The sequence below is a fragment of the Struthio camelus genome, chromosome Z, assembly GCF_040807025.1.
Source record: "Struthio camelus isolate bStrCam1 chromosome Z, bStrCam1.hap1, whole genome shotgun sequence".
Lineage (NCBI taxonomy): Eukaryota > Metazoa > Chordata > Aves > Struthioniformes > Struthionidae > Struthio > Struthio camelus.
The window spans coordinates 62,434,286-62,453,852 of record NC_090982.1 but is presented as its reverse complement, the minus strand read 5'-3'; the positions used below and the strand labels follow the sequence as shown (position 1 = coordinate 62,453,852).

General features: G+C 43.8%; 1 protein-coding gene across 1 annotated transcript; it reads right to left on the bottom strand.

Annotated features, from left to right (window-relative positions):
• Positions 1-878: 878 nt before the first annotated feature.
• LOC138064553 (proteinase-activated receptor 2-like) lies at positions 879-7,143 on the bottom strand. The gene is made up of 2 exons (XM_068927690.1): positions 6,982-7,143; positions 879-2,798 (listed from the first exon to the last, which is right to left on the bottom strand). Exons 1-2 carry the CDS (start codon positions 7,067-7,069, stop codon positions 1,693-1,695), a joined length of 1,194 nt encoding a protein of 397 aa, XP_068783791.1. The 5' UTR covers positions 7,070-7,143; the 3' UTR covers positions 879-1,692.
• Positions 7,144-19,567: the final 12,424 nt, after the last annotated feature.

The following is a 19,567-nucleotide window of genomic DNA, read 5'->3' as shown; positions in this document are numbered from 1 at the left end:
GCAGCTGCTTAAAAGAAACATCCATTGATTTTAGTAACAATTTCAAGTTTGCCACAATAGACTGAAAGTCCAGCATGAGCAAATCTTCATTCACAATGAGGAGACAAACTTGTTAACAAGCTAGAAGAATATGAAAACCAAAGAAGAAGGGTAGGAGTTAACTAGCACACACATACAAAACAAATCTCAGAAAGAAACTAGTACTTTAATAAAGAAATACTATGGGGCTCTAAGCCATATGAGACTGCTTCAAGCTCCCCTTCCTTACTCTCTGTATTTGAAATGGTGAGCTTTTCCCATCTATATACCAGTTGTCTCAGACTACTCTTTGGACCAAAGACTTTTCTATTCGCCTGTGTTTAAAAGGACCCTGTTATAACTCAGTCTCAGATAGGTCACTTTGATACTAGTGCAATTCATAACTTGGTAAAACTTACTAGGACTGCAAAATTTGAAAGAATGCATTTAAATCCTACCACCAAACCTATATCCATCAGCTTTTCAGATTAAAAATAAATATGATTCCATGTTCCTGAGTGGTCACACATATTGGGGATAGGGGAGGAGGCTGTAAGATACTGTAGAAATTCAATGGGCCTGAAGTTCGGTATCTTGTTATTTCCCCAAGGTCCCGAATTGTTCGCTTTTAGCTATCTGCTCCCCAGACTCACTTCTTCTTAGGAAAGTTTGCTCTAATGGAATGCATCATGAGAAATGATTTCCTTAACCCATTTACATGTTATAGCTACAGTTCTGTCAGAATTCTTATTCGCTACTAGGAATAATACCTTTGTTCCCTGAAACCAGGTAATGCAAGTTGAACCACTCAGCATATTGAAGAGCATTTAAAAGCATAAAAGAAAACACTCCACTCAAATGTGTTATAAAAAATGTCTTATTTAGATATCTTAAAAAATACAAGACATTACACAAAAATCAAGTAGCTATTCATCAGAACGCTGTTAAATAACTCCATTTATGATCACGTACTGGCAAGTGTTAAGTAACAGTTTGCCCATGTGTATAATCTCAACTCACACATTTTATTTATCTCTGTGCTAGCTGATAACAGGTTCAGCTTGCCAGCTCAACAGGACAATCTTACCAGGCTTCTACCATGTTAGTATTACAACATGAAAACTTGGAAAACAATATAAAATTAGATCATACTATGGTTAATAAACAGTCACGCTGCTGGACCTACAATGAGACGGTGAAATAAAACGATTCTCCTCTCCTTCTCCCTATGGTTTCAAATAACGTTCAGTGGAGGCAGGTACACAGAGCAAGGTCCTATACAGACAATCTGTTCAACTGTTTAATGTATTACTGTTAAAGCCAAACAAAACAGAATTTCTCTGTTAATTAAATACACTAGTAACAGTACACAACATTCCAGAGACACTATGCATTTTAACATCCTCGAAACTGAAGAAAAACGTCTTCAAATACAGCTCATTTTAAGGCCAGCAGCTCTTTTGTAGAGCATCAGAAATGTCACGCGTTTTTTTCAGTCTAGTGGGAAGATCCACCTGCTGGTGATTTCCATACAGAGTAAGCAGTTACCAGTTTTGAAATTAAGACTTCACTGTGAACCAAAAAGCAAAGCTGTTTCTTCAGGCTCTCTTGCACAAAATAACTTTGTCACTTATATCCTCTAAGCAGTACTAAAGGGTTCACTTTTCTCCTAACTCAGTAGGTTGATTTAGTTGTTCCATTTGAGTTTGAGGAGTAAGAATTTGATTTCTTGGGGTATCTACTTGATGAGAGAGAGACTTGCATCCGCCGGGTTGTTCGCACACTTCGACAAAGAAGAGCGTTTTTAAGGTCGTCTCGGAAGTCTTTTGAAATATAATAATAAATGAACGGATCAATACAGCTGTTTAGAGTAGAAAGACTCAGTGCAGTTATGTACAACGCATACAAAGAACTCTGGCCATGGGTCTTCAGGAGTAAATAGTGCACAACAAGCAGCACATTGCTAGGCGTAAAACAGATAAGATACATGGACAGGACAGTAATAATAAGCTTGATTGCTCTTTTTCGTTTCTTTCCAGTGTTTATGTCTGAAATGGAAGCATTCAGAGTCTTAATCATTAGTATGTAAGCAACAGCAGTGAGGAGAGCTGGGAATAAGAAGAGTCCAATTGCAAGTGAGAGGAAGTAACTGAACATGTCATGTGCCAAAACATTTTCAGGCAACACATCATGGCAGGTGGTGATGTTAAGTTCTGAAATATGAACAGTCTGATTAACAAGATACAATGGAATGGTGCCCAAGAAAATCAGTATCCAGATAGCAAGGGAGATGCCCAATGCAATTTCAGATTTCTTTCTTGAATGCACTATGGGGTTCACTATGACCCAATACCGTTGCACACTAAGGCATGTCATAAAAAGAATGGAGCAGTACATATTTCCATAGAAAAATCCTACAAGTACTTTGCAAAGACCTTCACCAAATAGCCAATTATTGCCATTTACATGGTATGCAATCTTCAGTGGGAACCAGACAACAAAGAGAAGGTCTGCCAATGCCAGGTTAGCCATATATATCACAGCAGGATGTTTCTTCTTTGTTCTGAAAAAAAAGACCCAGAGGGCCATGGCATTGCTTGGCAAACCAACAACAAAGACAATGACATAGACTATGGGAAGAAAAACTGTAGTCAGCTTTCCTGTAAGAACCTTTGCTGCAAAGTCATCCACTTCATATGACTCTCCAGAGTCATTACTTGTATTTGGAACTTTCTGGCCAATGAAACTTCTTCCTTTTGAATTGCTGGTTCCGTTTCTCTCTATAAAAAAAATAAAATTAAAAAAGTGAAGTTATTGCAGTAGAGACTGTTTTTTCCTTGTCGTTCTTTTTCCAACTAGACAGTATAATCTACTTCGAAGAATTAAAGATAATTTTTCTTCCCTTCATTTTAGTTTATTATCCAAAAGACAACCTATATCCCTATTCAAGGATTACACGAGCAACCAAAATGCTTTTCCGCCTCACATGACTGATACAAAAATACCACGTTAAAATGGCTGTCAGGTGGCTCCTTCCATCAGAACAGTTGCAACAGAAACTGCTCCAAGTACCCCAGGGTATCATTACCCTTTCTCATATCAGACCCAGATTATCCAAGTGCTGGGATTCATAAAACTTTGCAGCAGGCTTACAACGTACGTACAGTAGAAATGTCCTCAGCTTAGACAGACAAAACCAGTTACGTGGTAAAGAAAGCATACTGTCCTCAACCAGGCTAGCTTGAACTGAAACTGTCAGAATGCAATGTGGAAGGCTATAAACGAGTGACCTTTAGGAAAGAAAGATGCATGTTTACATTGTACCTGAACTGAAATGTGAACAAACAAACTTTGTGCATGATGAGGCAACAGGGCTGATCATCTGGGATCTCCTTTCAGTTCAGACCAAATGGTCAGGTAACCTCTACAGCTTCTACTCAAACCACTAGACTGACAGAGCTGACAGCTGTGATTGCTTAGTACACCAGAAAGCTCTCACTTCATTTCGCTCTGTCTCTCTGAATGCCACAGGAACCTATAAAAGCATGCCAGCAAGCCAGCAGTTCCCGAATGTTCTGTCTTGTACAAAGCCCTTCGGATGACTCAGTCCAGAAACCCCCCATGACATCTTCCAAACCCAACAGCCCTCTTGTGAGAACAAGTTTAATTGCACAAAAAGATACTTTCAGTGAACTTGCTCTGTCCCATAAATCACACACCCACCAAGCAAAACTGAAGGAACGTGACTGTCTGTGGGAAAAGTATTTTAACCTTATCTCAGTCTCTGTCAAGAATCGTTGAGGATTATAGGCACAGAACCCAGGAATACAGAGTCTTCTTGAGCAAGTAGGTTTGTGTACAACAAGGCATGAACAGTATGGCTCCTCTGTTACTTAAAATGAAAAATGCTTAGCCTTTACATTTGAAAGTGCAAGAAAAGAATCCCCACAAACTAAACAGACTAAAAAAGATAGCTTCTAAAAAACCTCCACAACTTTAGATAGGTGTTACTTTCCAGTTGTTATTGCAAAGTCTGATGCACAGTATTAGGGTCCTATCTAGACTGTGTGATCTCCTAAAGAAGTATAAAAAAATAGCGTATATTGGCATTCTTTAGAGTTAAGAGTGTTTTGAATTAAGTTACCCTAGCTCCACTTAGCAAGGGTCTGTCAAGTTCCAGGCACAGGCAAGCTTCACTGGAAAACTGAGGTATAAGAAAGCTTTTTGGCAGTACAGTTACAGAGCCAAACCTTTGTAGTAGACTACATGAAGCCTATGCTGAAGAAGTCTGAATCATACCAACAAAACAACAGCCCTAATGAAAGTAAACTTGAATGCCAAAGAGTCCTTTTGGCCTGCTTGAGGTGTAATTGCAACAAGGCAGAATTATGCAAATTCTGCTCTCAGCTCTTCATGCAACATGACTGTGTCAGCTACACCATTAAAGATTACAACTCCTACTTGTATATTAGAATGCCAGGTTTCTAACTCAAGCTGTAAACAGTAAAAGCCATAAAATCAACCTGAATAACATAGCTTATATAAATGTCAGATGTAAAAGATAAACAGCTAAGCAATGCAGCCATCCTTATGCTTACAGCTTCGCTGAGAAAGATTCCAGAGCTGCTTGAAAGCATACCCTTCAGTGTGAGCGGAGAGCAGCTCTCAGAGCACAGAGTACAGTGCTATGTCAAGCAGCTGTCCCTCAATAACTAGTCAGTTTTATCAAATTCCAACCATACTATTCGTATTCCCAGTTCCAAGCACTGATATTTTTGTGGAAAACTGGCACACCAAATACTAACACTTTGTTCTTATTAATGTTTTGTGAGCAGATGTAGAGCAGTGCTTTGAAATAGATGCTCCTAGCCTGCGTTGAGAAAGTGAAGAAAAACGATCACCACAAGAACCTAAAGCGTCACCAAGGAAACCTAAAGGGTCATTGTGACACAAAAGAACAACAACTCTATGAAATGACATCGATTAACGTACATGTAGCTCCCATGGAGGACTTGGTACTGCCAAGAGAGACCAAACAGAGGCAAAGATTTGTTTTGTTCTTTCTTTGAATATGTAGTCAAGCTGAATCAGTATTCTTGATTTCGGGCATCAAGTTTTGCTTTTATGCTGATTTTAGGTAGGAAATGTTTCACTTCCACCCTCCAAACTTCTGATTGCAGACACCGGGCAGGTTTTGTTAGCTCACGTGGCATGCATATTGGGAGACAGTTCAGTATCCAGTTTCTCCCCCCAGTTAGCACTCTCTCACAGAGCTACCAATCCTTTGTCAGGTATGTGCATTTTCTATGTCCTTTTCTTACTCCTCCTGTTCTTTCAGTTTTCCATAACAATTGCGAGGAGTTCTTTTCCAAGCATGGTTTCACCCTGACTCATGTACAGAGAATGCAGCTCACTTGCTAATCTGCCCACGGGAAAAGCTTCCTTAGTATCAAGGGGACAGACAAACTCCCCTCCCACAAGAAAAGCCTATTTCAACACATTTGCCACTGTTCAGAAGATATAGCCTACTGCATACCAAACTGAAGATTATACCTACCCTGCAAATGCAAAGGTGACAAGAGCATAAAGTATCCAAAATTAACTAATTGGGGTCCCAGTAGCAATATTACTAAGGTTAAGATTACCCCGGATCTTGGATGTGCAGCACAGACTCGCCAGAACCCCATAATGGCATCAGCCCGTCTGAAAACGCTCACAGTCAGGTCTCCCGACTTCTGGCGGCTCGCTCTTCCAGCTCACCTCACTTCCCACCACCAGAAGATCAAGTGCCCAGCGAGGACATTTGTGCACAGACTACTTCCTGCTCCCCCCGCCCCAGACGATTCTAAGCCGCCCTTCCTTCCCCCACAGCCCTGGCCCCCTTCCCCCTTAACGAGGATAGCGGGAGTCATTCACGATCTCATTAGCATCAGAAACTTCACTCGGAACCAGAAAACTTGCAGCAAACAGCTTGTTGATTTTTACCTCCCTAAGATTTTAAGGTGAATACCACCTTCTTACTAAAACCTGTAACAGCTCTAGATAAACTCTCTGCTTTGACGATAGTTCTCAAAAAGACAGTGGAAAGACAAAAGGCCTTTCCTGACATGCACAATTACGCTAGTTACTAGTTTAACTCTAGGTGTTTTAGGCAAATTTAATTAAAAGTAAACAAGATGCTAGATGGCATTTTTTGTTGTTTCAGGTCCGCTTATCAGCGATTTAGCTTTAAGTCACTCAACCAAAACGTATCACACAATAAACCAAAATTAGAACATCTATTACTGGCATGCACTTGTCCACAGGTGATGGCCATATCTCGAAAATCTGGTGTCTATTTGTTAAAAAAGTAGGATCTACCATAAGTTTGGCTCCGTTACTTACACAGCCTCTACACATACATGTATTACGTAAATAAGCACTAATGTACAGGAGGAACAAGTACAGGAGGACACGGTGCAAAGAGCATGCGTGCAGATGGCAAGGGGTTTTACTATAAAAGGCAGTGAAACACGACCCTTAAGGCAGTGAAACATGAATGCCTGTCTCTCTTTTAACAGCACTTATGTTCCCTATGCAGTAACACAAACCAGCCAAGTTAAGCATTAGGATTAAGAGGCCATCCTGGCTTTCCAGGGATAGGAAAGGACCTCCAAGACTCCAGTCTTTAGGGGCTCTTACACCTCTCAGGCAATACGCCGGCTGAGCATCACAGCAGCTGCTCAGAGCGGTGTTGCTGGGGCAGGCTACGCGCGTCCCGGCGGGCTGCTCGGCGGGCTCCGCTCCGCGCCCCCGCGGCCCCGCGCACTTCAGGCCGGCGCCGGGGGCGAGCACGACGGCCGGGCGGGCGGAGGTCCCGCCGGCGCACAGCGACCGGCCGGAGGATTGCCGCTCCCCGGCGGCGCCGCTTCTGGCTCCCGCTCCCGCCGCGGCCCGGGGGGCCCGGCCGGCCTCGGCTCTCACCTGCGGGCGTGGCGGCTCCCAGCAGCGCGCACAGCAGCAGCAGCAGCGGCGGCAGCAGCGGCAGGCGGCGGCGGCACAGCCCGGCCATGCTCCCGCCGTCCCCGCCGCGCTCCCGCCTCTCCCGCGCAGCCCGACCAGTTTCGCCTGATACCTGAGCAAGGAGTGGGCGGAGGGTGCGGCCTCCGCTACCGGCCCGGCGCGGCGGCAGGCGGGGCCGGGCCTGGCCACGTCCCCCGCTCGCTGAGGGGGCTGGCGGGGCTGCGGCGGTCGCCTGAGATGGCGGGGGGAGGAGGGCGAGCCCCGCCGCGGGGGTCGGCGGCCGCCGCGAAATGGCGGGGGCGCCTGACCGCGAGGCGCGGCGGGCCGGGTCGGGCCCCGTCCCGTCCCGTCCCTGCGGGGGATGGCCGCCCCGCCGAGCGGGGTGGGCTCGGTTTGCCCGCCGGCGGATCGCCCCTCCGGCGGGCAGCGAGCCGAAACGGCCGGCCGAGACCCCGGCCGCGGGCAGGGGGCGGCGGTTCCCGCTTGGGCGGCGCTGCCCGGTGGGGGCCCCCGGCCCCCGCACCGCGGCGGCTTCCGAACCGCCTTTATTACCATTATCATCATTATTATTATTATTATTATTATTAGGGGGCCCGGTAGCCCACGTCCCCCGCAGAATCCTCTGCAGAGCCAGAAGCCAGGTTCGTCCCTCGCCTGCCAAAAAAAAAAAAAAAACACAAAACCCACACTGTGAAGTAATGGGTCGGATTTGCAACGCGGGAGTGCTTGTGGTACGACCTCTTACTGTGAGCGATGCCTGAGACTTCCAGATGCAAAAAAAAAAAAAAAACACGCTTTAAAAAATCACCTTCCTTCTGTTCCATTAATGCTGTTCTTGAGTCTTTACTGAGAAAAACCCTAAGTGTGCCTGTAAATAAAATTTGTATCAGATCAGCCAGCAGTAAAGCCAACACAGGCATTGTCAGCAAGGTCATATAGCTGGAGGCTGTCATAGTTTATATAAAATTTCTGTCTGAATTTAGCAGAGTAGTTCTAGGATACACAAAATAGGGCTGGAAACAGACAAGGTGCTCCTCCTGGCTCAAAGTGTTACCGTGTGTTTACCTAGTTTTTTACTGTTCTTCGTGAGGTTGTCCTAGGTAAGACAGGCAGGGAAATGTTTAATAGTTGTTTAAACTTGAATGCGTTTATGGTACCGTGTTGGTGACACAACATGAGAAATGGGTATTTTCTCTTGTCAGCCTCTCTTAAACTCAGTGTATACCAACTTCCCCGTATCCTTTAATTTTTGCAAATACCAACTCCAGGAATAATAACATTCAGCACAATCCAAAACCAGCAATGCGTTCAGTTCTCACACACAAATATGCATTCCTTAAACAGTTTTTAGGTTTGTAAAATCAAGCACACAAGTTACCAAAATCCATGTTCAACTGTAGTTCACACCTCTAGACATATACGGTCTGCAGTTATGTGAGTAATGTCCCAATGCAAAAAGGGGGGGAAAAAATCCCCAGACTAGCAAGTTTATCGCTGACTGAACACTAGGCATTTTGAGCGCTGACCCAGGCAGCGGGTCTGGAGGCAGAGGGACCATCATTCACACAGCTGGGGACCACGCGCACGTCCTGCCTCCTTGCCGAACACCGGGGAAGCGCCCTGCCGTCCCTGCCGCCTCCATCCCTGTCTCTTTCTTTGTTTCGTGCTCACTTGCAGAGCTGCTCTGTTTGCTTTACCATTACCCGCCACTCCACGCACACTCAATCTCCTGCTCCTAATCTTGCCCAGTGAGTCCTAGTCTTCCCATCTGGCTCTTTATCTAATCTCCAGTTCAGAGAGACATGTACATATATACTGGCTACTGGTTTCTGCAGTTTTCCCTCTCAGCCCTTCAGTCCTAAAGAGTATTCAGTCCTGCTGTCACCTGGTCCTGCCCTAACCAGCGCTCGCCCGCCGTCTGCCACGGCCCAGCCCTAGCTGTCACTGCTTATTTTCTCCTGATTTATTCCATCCAGTCCAGCTTTTTGTCCCCTTTGCATTCAAAGCAGGCTGCTCCTTTCCTGTTTTGCCTAGATCCAGCAACGGTGGGAGGGAGGGACAACACAAAGGAAAGGGACCCCTTGCTGCCCCTAAACGAAATCTGGGCTGGCCTACCCCCAAACAGGCCCAGCTGCAGCTGGAGAGGTCCTGCAGGGGTGCAGGGGCGGGTGTCGCGGCAGAGCCTCCTTCACACAATGCAGCCTTGAACTTAGCCTCCAGTGAGCAGAAGGAAACTATGAGTTAAGAGAGGTTTATAACTGGGTTAGATTGTCATAAGGATGTGAGGAACACATAACTGACACAAAGATCATCTCCCTTCAGAATTTCCCAGGCAGTTAAAAAGCAATTAAAAATAGGATCTTACAAGAGGGAGGGTTAGGCAACTTTAATACCAGACAATTTTATCAGCCTGCCTTGTGTTAGCACACATGAGCAGTAACTGCCAGTGCTCCCCCTAAGCCTTGCGAACAACATAAAAAGGCTGGCAGCTAGTTAATGTGTATCCCTTTTCCTGAACAGCTGTTTTTGTTCTGTTTATTTACTTGCAGCTAGAAGTTAGTGTTCCAAGCTGACATCTTCAGCTGGCGTCATATCTGTTAGGAAGGTTCCCCTGTTCCCCTTTTAAAGCCTGCACGTTAGTATGGCCTCATGACTTCAAAACATTTAATAGAAACTGGACATGGTCTTAGACCTATTCAAATCACTGGGACTTTGTACAAGGCAGCGTCAAGCCTTCGTTAATCGTAGTCTCTTTGTTGAGGACAACTCATTTGTCAAGCCTATTTGCAGTTTTAGTGTGCCATTTTATCAATTTGGAAAGAAAATTTAAGACTTTGTAAATAAGCACAGACTATTAGGGTTTAATTCACAATTGTTTATAGGTGAAAAACAGTTACAATGAATGTAACTGCCACAGGAAGAAAAAGTGGGTGACTGTAGATGCTTATTAAACCTCAGTCCTCCATCACAAACTGGTAGTTTCCTACTTTTTGTGCTATACTGAGGATTAATTCTTTAATGAGTCTGGAAGAATCATCCTGCCGCTTGCTGTGGCTTGCAGGGGGACTGGAACATGCACGTGTCATTTGTGCTACAGCAGTATTGATTGCTAGAGCATACCCCAAGCTGACTAAAAGATAAGTGAGCAGTGGCTCGTAATTGCCTGCTGTAGTAGTGGTTGGCTGGGACATGTTATCAGGAAAGCCTTGTGCACCGTCGGGCAGAGGTCATAACTGAATATATGCTCTCCCTCGCACTTTGAGTAGCTTGTGGGTGTGGTGGTAGTAACATAGCTCGGTTTGGGAGCTGTAAAGGGGACGTCTTGCTGTGCATGGCTGGCGAGGCATACCCCTTAGGTCTTTATTACTTTTTAACAGCACAATGAGTGTGAATAATCACGAAGATAGGTCACTTTGTCAAACATGCTTCACTGAGAAGTGGATGTGGTTTCATTGCAAGGTACCTGTCAGTACTAGCACAGTTGTTTGTGCTTAAATAAATAGGTGGGAGCATTTTCACTATAGAGAGCTTGTCTTGTGTGCTTTGTGTCATCCTGTGAGCTTCTGAATACAGATGGCAAATGTGTTTTTTGTGGGTGGCTTATTGTAACATGTATGCTAGGGAAGAAGGTCAGGGAAGGGCTGTTTGTGCCATGTACCTTGTACAAATATCTATCTATCTATCTATCTATTTGAAGTTAACCCTGTGCAAGAAGACCTTGTTTTTGGAAGGGAGAGGAAATAAAAATCTTCTAACTTTAAAAATCAACCTTTCTTGCCGTGATGGCACAAGCACTTAAATGCTCTTCAAACCATGCAGTTTGTGCAAAGGGTTCAAGGAGGGAGGGGGGAGTTTGGTTTGATTAAAACAACAGGAATTAGTTTTAAAAAGTATTTAGTTTCTGATCCCAAACAAGCCCATGTGTCGGCTCTTGTTGCCTTAGCTTATCCACAGGCACCACCTGGCATCTGGGAAATGAGGAGGGCACCGGGGTATCTCCCACTCGTCACAGCCCCAAGTTCCCTCTGCATTTCCCCATCCAGTTCTGCAGGTCCCTGAGTTACAGCAAAGCAAGACTTTGCTTTCTCAGTGCAAAACCAGGTCTGTGGACACAGTAAGCCTTTTCATTACCTCATTTCAATGCAGTGAAGTACCCTATCTTTCCTCCTTGTGCTTTTATTAAAAAACCCTGTGCCATCTTAAGTGGTTCCTCTCTTTTTTTCAGAGCATTTGAACACATCTCTGAGCATTTCTGGCTGTTCTTGCCAGCCTTGTTCTCAGACCTGTTAGGTACTAAGTGGTAGTTTTCACTAATGTCCTTGACCATCTGCGTGCCTCCAGCAAGGTTCCTATGAAACAAGAAAAAAAAAAAAGGCAACTGGTTCATATTGTGTGATTTCCCTGATAGCAAAGATCCATTTTATTTCACTCTCCACACCTAGGAAGTTGCTCCCATTCCCTGTCTTACTCAGTCTCCCCCAGGTATTTGGTAGTCCTTGGAAATACTGGCCATGATGAAAGTGTGTTTTATGAGCATGATGTGTTGATGTGCTGTTGTGTTGTTACTACTGTGGGAGAGCATATTGATTAATGGCATTTTGGGGTCACTGTGTTGGAGGAAGGACTAGGTGCTATGGGTTGATAAGATGGTCATTTAATGGTTATTGCATGGCATCCTGATTTTCCTGGCCTTCTGTCAGCAGTTTCCTGTGTTCGTTCCTGATGTTTGGCCTTTAAAGCTTCCAATATTTTCACCTTGCCCAGAAAGCAAGGAGATGCAGGATTTGCGCTGGAGGTGGGATAAAGAGTAGTGGCAAAGGTCTAGAACAAAATGTTAGGTAAGCCTAGTGCCTGAGGGATGCAAATGCAGAGGGACCAAACCTGACTTCACACTGACATGAAAGCACAGCTGTGACTTCTGCTCACTGTGACTTTGCGGAAGCAGAGGGTATGCAAATAGAAATGAAATAAAACTGCTCTGGCTGCACAGAATGCAAAGCACTGCTGTTCCACTTGATGTGTTATATCTGTGTGCTGATGTGCCTACAGATATATGAAAAGAGCATGTGAAGGTGCCAAGATCGAACAGGTTAAAATCAGGAAATGCTAGAATTTAAGCTTCCTGCACAGCTTTAATTCAACCTGGCTTACGCATATGCATTATGAAACAGGTTTAGTTATAACGTTATATCTTATGTTTTCCATGGTGCACAGCACAGAGCGTGCTCATGAATGAACACCTCTACTTACAAGTATAGTTATACTCAAGATATTAACATTTAGGTAACATCGATTTATTGTCATGCTACTGTTGCAAGTCGGGGAAGTATTATCCTCTTTGTGTAGACAGGAGCTCAAAGAAGGGGATATTGAGATTGCTTGCAACTCATTAGAGCAGCCACTAGTTTAGGCTGAGTCTGCGTCTGCCTGCTGTACATAATACCATTCTTTTACCTGTGTTGAGTAAATGAAACAATGGTTCATTATTAAGCTTAGGAAAAAAATATGTAATAGCTCAACAAAAAGAAACATTGTTACTGTGTTGGCATGTTCCGTGGTGTGGGTGTTACTGTAGTCCTTTGTAATAGCCAGCTAGTCTTTTGAGCAAATCAGCTGAAAGCAGATAATGATAAATTTGAGCTTGCCTCAACACCTGGAATTTTAAAAAAGGGTCAGCATTATGACAATGGGAGCAAAAATATTATAACTGTATTCTTGGACATAAAAATTGTTTGCAGCAGGAATGTAGTTGTGGTGGAAAATTACTAAAGACAAAGTATTAATTTGGATGAACTGGATAAGGATTTTGCCCTTCTTTCCCTTTTTAGAATCCTGCTGGTCCATCTCACGTCATAGGAAGTTTATTCATGGCTTATCACAAAGATAACTAAGTCTGTAGTGATCCTGTGGTACTATCCAAACACCCAATTAGCTGTAGGATCTTTATTATGTAACCATTAAAAGTGATACTGGCCCATAACGTTTCTCAGATCTTTCCTACTGTTTGTATTTTTCCTACTGTTTGTATTTTTCCTACTGTTTGTATTCCTTTTAGCAGTATAGCAAAACTACACCAGTTCCAAGGGGCAATTTAACTTAAATTTTACAACAAAAACCTTTCTGATACCAGAAAAAGGTTGCAATGGCTGATGAGTATTGTGAAGTGTTAACCCTAGCCAGTGAAAATGGGTAAACAGATTTACTGCCTGGAAATTAATTGAAGGAATGTCAGGATACATTGACCAAACAGAGGAGGGATTTCTTTTTTTCCTTTTCATTTTCTTTAATTTCAGCTGAGCTACTGTGTGTAAGTACTGGTTTGTAAAACTCTTATTTGAAAGGGGCTGAAAGATATTTTCAGCATGGGTGTCTGCCAAGTCTTGTATAATGTTTCTACATCTGCACCGGAAGGAAGGTAGGATGGAGTGTATAACATAACAATTCTGCCTTAAAATAAACTGAATCATTACAATGAATTACAAACTCAATGATAGTCAACTGCATTGTGCTGTAGCAAAGAGGGTATTTGTCTGTAATGTATGTGAAGGAATCCCTCCTTCACTCAGCACCAGTAAGGTCTTAGTTAGAGGACATTTTTAACTCAAGCTGTATCTTCCTAAAACAAAACTGGACAAAGTCCAGAGAAGATGTGAACAAGGTCTAAAGAATGTTTGGGGAATTAATTTTGTTTGGTCTGAAGAAGACCACAGACAGACATGATAACATCCTTAAAGTATGTCTACAGCTGCAGCACGTATTCCATGTTCACTGGGTAGGCTGACATGGTAGCAAGGCTGTGGCACATTGCTTTACACTTGTGTACCTCTGTTCAAACACAAATGCTATTGAAAGTCCAGGACCCGTCTTATCTGATTTTAGCTCAGGAAAAGTTCAGATCTTTAGGTCATGCTCACCATTTCCGAGCAACCATGACTCAGGCGACAGCAAGGTCTCCTGCTGAGATCCCTGATGTTTTCTGCTCTGGAGAGAGGAGCTTTTCAAGCCCATCTGCATTCTTGCTTCCCCACCACGCAGCTGTGCCAGTTGACCAAATGAAGGCGCAGAAGCACACTGAGGTGGGGTGAAAAAGCCTCCCTGTACGACTCTGAGGGAGACAAACACCGAGCAGGTTTTAGAACAGTAAGAAACCTCTGGGAAACCCCATGGGATTTGTACCCATTTTGAAGAGCTAGACAGCAGGCATGGGAAATGCCAGTCCTGCACCACAAATTTTTGTGCACTCTGGGAGAACTGTGCTTAGCGAGTCTGAGATAAAGAGCATGGAGAGAGTGACACTGAACCGTTGACCTTGTCACCTTCAAAGAGCAGCATCAAGACGCAGGCTCAGAGACTCAGGAGCTGACTAAATCACAGGCAGAGGCTGGAGCGCGTGGTACAATGAGCCCTCGACGAGCTGGGTAGGGAACTGCATGCAGTCAGTGCTGCCAGGTGTTCCAGTAGGCTTCTGGGAAGAGCTCTTTAAAATATTATTCCTGTGTACAAAACAAGGTGCCATGATAGTTGTATGTAATTTTCCCAGAGGGCTATGGAGGGTATTGCCTTTGCTTTGCTTGCTTTTTCTTAGTGTGTTTGCTTGTTTCACCCCTTTTGCATTTAAAACACACATACACCTGAGTAAGAAAGTGATTGTTATGGCACTTAAGGGATGCTGTATCCTCTTCCCTCTCTTTCTGGGCGGTAAGATTAAATGCACAAGTGATTCTTAAATTAAGCACAGAGATTATAAACAATCTCTAAGGATTGGTCATATTGTCTGTGTTGACCTAACACAGATTGGGAGGCACCATACAAGCAAACTGGAGTATGACATGCTTTTCTGGTTTTCTCATGACCTTTTTGAACTTAGTCCTTCTCTGCCTTGTGGGCATATGTCTCAGATCAGCAGCAATCTGTAGCAGTAACAACCCACAGCAGAAATAACCTACAGATATGCTAATGCAGTTGCTAGCCAGACTGCTGCCTTCCCTACCGCCTTCACTCCTGTTCGTGTTATTTCTCCTGCTGCTGCCAGCCTGCACAATGGCATTGCCTACCTGATGCATCTGCCCTTCCATGTTTTCCAACTTAGCAGAAGCACACATGGTTTTCCAGTGTTCTTTTCCTGTTATTTTTAACACACACATACACAGTTACTGTACCTCCTACCACAGTCCCTGGAGTGCTTTCAAAAGAAGGGTTGTTTTTTTTTTTTTTTTTTTTTTGCAACTTCCCTCTTATCTCCAACTACAGGAAGCCTATGGAAAGAGAATCCACAAATCAAGGAAAAAAGCAATGCTTTATAAGTGCTGAGCTGGAAACTCCACTTTTTTTTCTTTCCTCATGGTCCCTTCATCTGTTGAGATCTTACAAGAATTACAACATACTGTGAAATGTTTTAGTAAATCCACGGTAAATCGACAGAATCTGCAGTGGATGTGGAGATCTAGGGATGGATGGAAAGAAGAGTTGTGTGAAAGAAAGCACTCAAACTTTGAGAAAGAAGAGAGAAGAGAACAATGACTGAGGATGAAATTTCAGAAGAATAAGAAGGATGAGATTTTCAGATGATGGCTCTGGGAATCTAAAGGTTCCCAGATCAGCAACAAAAAGAGAGACTGCTACTTCCAGCTTCATGGTCCCTCGTGCTACTGATGGCATTTTTTTTGGCCCTTCTAAGAGCTAGTAGATCACTAACTTAACCAGACAAAGAGTAGTGGTGATGAGTAGCAACCCAGCTTCCCAAGGGCTCCAAGCTGGTGCAAAGGAAGCAGCGGAGACAGGTATCTGGAGGCAGCGCTGCCCGTGCTGGGGACAGCAAGACTCTGTGGCTAAAATGCCAAATGTTCCCTGAGAACGAAAGCAGGGATTGCCAAAGGGAGCAAACAAAATGTCTAATGGCAGTATAGGGGCTGAGGCGTCTCGAAACTGTCCCTGCAACCATGGCAGGTCATCCAAACACAGTCTCATGTAATGCCTGCCAAGCTAAAGCTGTAGGCATCCTCTAACCTCACCACAGTCAGTAGAGGCAGGGACTAAACTGTATGCATGTGCTAAACTGCAGCAGTGAACAGGCTTTAGTGTCTGGGCTTTGATTTGGCCAGTACATCATGCCTTGCCTCACAAGTTAGTTTCATTTAGGTCAGTTTTATTGACATTATCTAAACATCTAGGTGTAGATAAGGCCTGGGGCAGCTGTCGGGATAAACATAGTCTGAGAGTTGGTGATGGCTCCTGAGGAACTTAGAGTTTGCCCAAGCAGTAGTGTTGTTTTCAACAGCGAGAGGATGCCAAGAGTCTGGACCCAGAAAGTCATTTAATGATGACAGTGAGATCCTGTCCTTGCCATTAATACCTGCTAATGCTTGGATCTATCTTCTAATCAGAGTGTATTTTTAAATTCTGATTGATATTTGCAAAAAAAAAAAAAAAAAAAAGGAGGTGAATTCTAAGAGCTCCATGGAAAGTTTCTATGCCAAGCTTTCAGTTCAGTTTAACAAATGGACGTGTTCATTCAGAATAGTGTTGACTGATGTCAAAATTGTTTGAACTATTCCAGCATTTCAAGTAAAGAAGGACTTGAGAACAAAATTGGAATCTAGAAGATGAATATTTTACCTAGCTCTAAAATGTCTCTCACACTAAGGAGTATTTGAATTTGTGATTGCTTAATCAAAGCCCTATTTTTTAGGACAGCTCCCTTACTCTTCCTTGAACTTTGATTTTTGTAATGACTAATAAAAGGCATAACTGCTTTAAGAGATAAGGAAATATGATTGGTTGAATCATAATACCATTTTGTGTTGCCACCTAAATGGAAAATGAACTTAATCCAAGGCTTGTGCAATATCAATGTCTTATTTTTTTATTCTGTATTCCTTGGGAATTTATGATATGATGATATGTTGTTAATCTGAATTATACACATGAAGTACTGCATTTTGACCACATTTCCTGATTAGTCATAGATGCCTTCCTTTTAGCAAAGTCATTCATTTATTAATTTTGGACTATGAATTCCATTTCAAGAATCTGACCTGACTGTTTAGCCAATCTGTCAGTATCTGTGATCCGTTCTGGGGTCTTATCATGTTATATCCATATGTTCTTAATTTATTAATGATCTAAATAAGGCATGAAAAAACATGAGATGGAAATTGCAATGTTTCCAGTCATCATAGCAGTAAAATACTGGAATAGCCATCTGGTAGGAGTAAGGGAGAAAACAGATACTCCTAGGGTCATAGAGTTCCGTTTTCTCAGCATGAACTCCCATGCACTGCCCAATCCTGTGCAGTGGCCCATAGGTTGGTGCAGCTGTGTAGGGATAGCAGGAAACTAGTCCAAAAAAAGGTAAAATTTTAGCAGGATCAGTTCTCCAGTCTGGATCATTACATGGCTGTGACAATGTAAAAAAGGAAGCGTTTTAGAGACATGCACAAATGTCCAAGGACACTGAGAGGTCATGGTGTTTTTTCTGGCTGCAGTCCTGGCTTATGACAATCTAAATAGTAAATGACATTAGAGTCCAAGATGCAGCATAGCAAGTAGAAGAAAGAAATTATTATTATGGGATTGCTTGGTTTGGCAGAGACTGCTACCTTACCTGTTGCAATTTTATGCTGATAAATTAGTATGAAGGAGCTTAAGCAACAGGCACACAAATGCCTCTTTAAAGCTTGACTGAACTGGATTCAAGTTACCTTGTACAGCTAGGAATAGTAGACAATGCAGTGATCCACTCACATTAACAGTTTAGGCTCTAGCAGAGTCCAGCAACATATGCGGCACATGATTAAAAGGAACAACTCCTGTATGTGACATGACGACGTGGGCGAGAGCACTTCAGTCTGGAATAAAGCCAGCAGGGCAGGGGCTCAGACTGGCTGCACATGTTCTCCACCGTTACAAGAACTAGCAACTGGGGCCACCTACTCAAATACCAACAGCCAGGTTAGACGTAAAAAAAACATGGTACAAAAGACACACAGCAGGTGGCAGACCTGGGGACCTCCTTGCCAAAGATGCTGTGGATACAAGAAAGCTCTAGGGAAGACTGGATAAAGCTCGAAAGAGAGATGAGCTCATGGTTACTAAATAAACCAGGCAAAACCCAGTGTCCACAAAGGAGTGAGTTTAATGGAACAAGTATGCTGGCCAGCCAGGACTCCAGAACACCAGTTGGAAAACTACCCTTGCTGAGAAAGGAAGTGAGAAAGAGATGCAACCTGCCTGGCTGAGTCACACCATATCTCGTCTGTGCTCACATTGCTCATACAGCGTCATGGGAACCAGTCTCCTCGCCTCCCAGTTTCTTAGCTCTGCTTACCTTCCACTGTCTGCACACTCAGGAAAAAACACAAACTCTTTATTAGATCCAGTGCAGTCGTTTGAGCAAAAAACTTGAGGATCACCACACTCCAAAAAAAAGCTATAGTTATGACCAAAAATAATTTTCCTATTCTGTCATTACTTTCTTGGGAGGGAGTTGTGGTTCTGTAAAATGGCTGTCTGTGATTGAATTATTTAATTTGTGATGGAATTGTTTAATTTCTTTTTAAGTTTAATGAAAACCATAGCCATTATTATTATCCAGGTTTAGAAAAGTACTTCTATGTAGCTGAAACTTGTCAAATATTTAAACGCCAGATATGTGACAATCCCATATAAGTATTTTCTTGCTAAGTCTGAAAATGCTTAGTTAATGTGCCTTTAGAAAGCACTTATTGAAGTGAACAGAACTGTTAACGTTTGCAAAAGCTATGGCTGCACAAGCAGAGCAGCCATATTCACTGTTAGCCTGTTGTGAAAGAACAGTAAAGGATGCGAAGGAACAAAACAGATTCTTCCTTCAGCCGCGCTGCAGAGCAAGGTGAGGAGTTCACTGCGCGAGGCCTCCTGATGCCACGCTGTCCCCTGCCATTGCCTGGGCTTCCTTTGGCAGTGGCAGGGGAAAGCGCTTCCATATTGTACTGTATCCAGCAGTCCTACCCAGATCCGAACGCAGCACAGAAATACAGGATCGCACTGCAAACATGGCTATCGCTACAAGGCACCAGAGAAGGAACCCTTTCCTGTTTCCTCCCTTCCACCTAAAGCTGCTCTGTGTCTTGGGGGATGCGCAAGGTGGAAGCAGGATTCGGATGGCTAAATTAGCCCCACTGCGAGGATAAGCAGTTAATTCCTTCAGGAGGGGTGAAATATTTTCTTCTGACAGTTGGGCTCATTCATCCTGGGGCATTTGTGAGAGAGGAGCTGCTGGATTGCACCAGTCCTGGGGGTTTTTCAGCCCTGTGGTAGCCAGACAACTCTGCTTCAGGGGCGGTGAGAGCTTTCTCTCCCAGTAGCAGGGCCACACAACCTCCTCAGCACCCAGTCACAGCCAGTCCTCTGAGACTCCTTACCTCTGAGTAACTCCTGAGCTGCCCTGCTCAGAGCCTGCAACCCCACATTGCGCTGCACACAGGCACGGCACTGTCAGCTACACACATCCCCATCCACAGCTGCCTTCTGGCTCACTAGCTTCGGTCATTTGCCCTCACTCACCTTA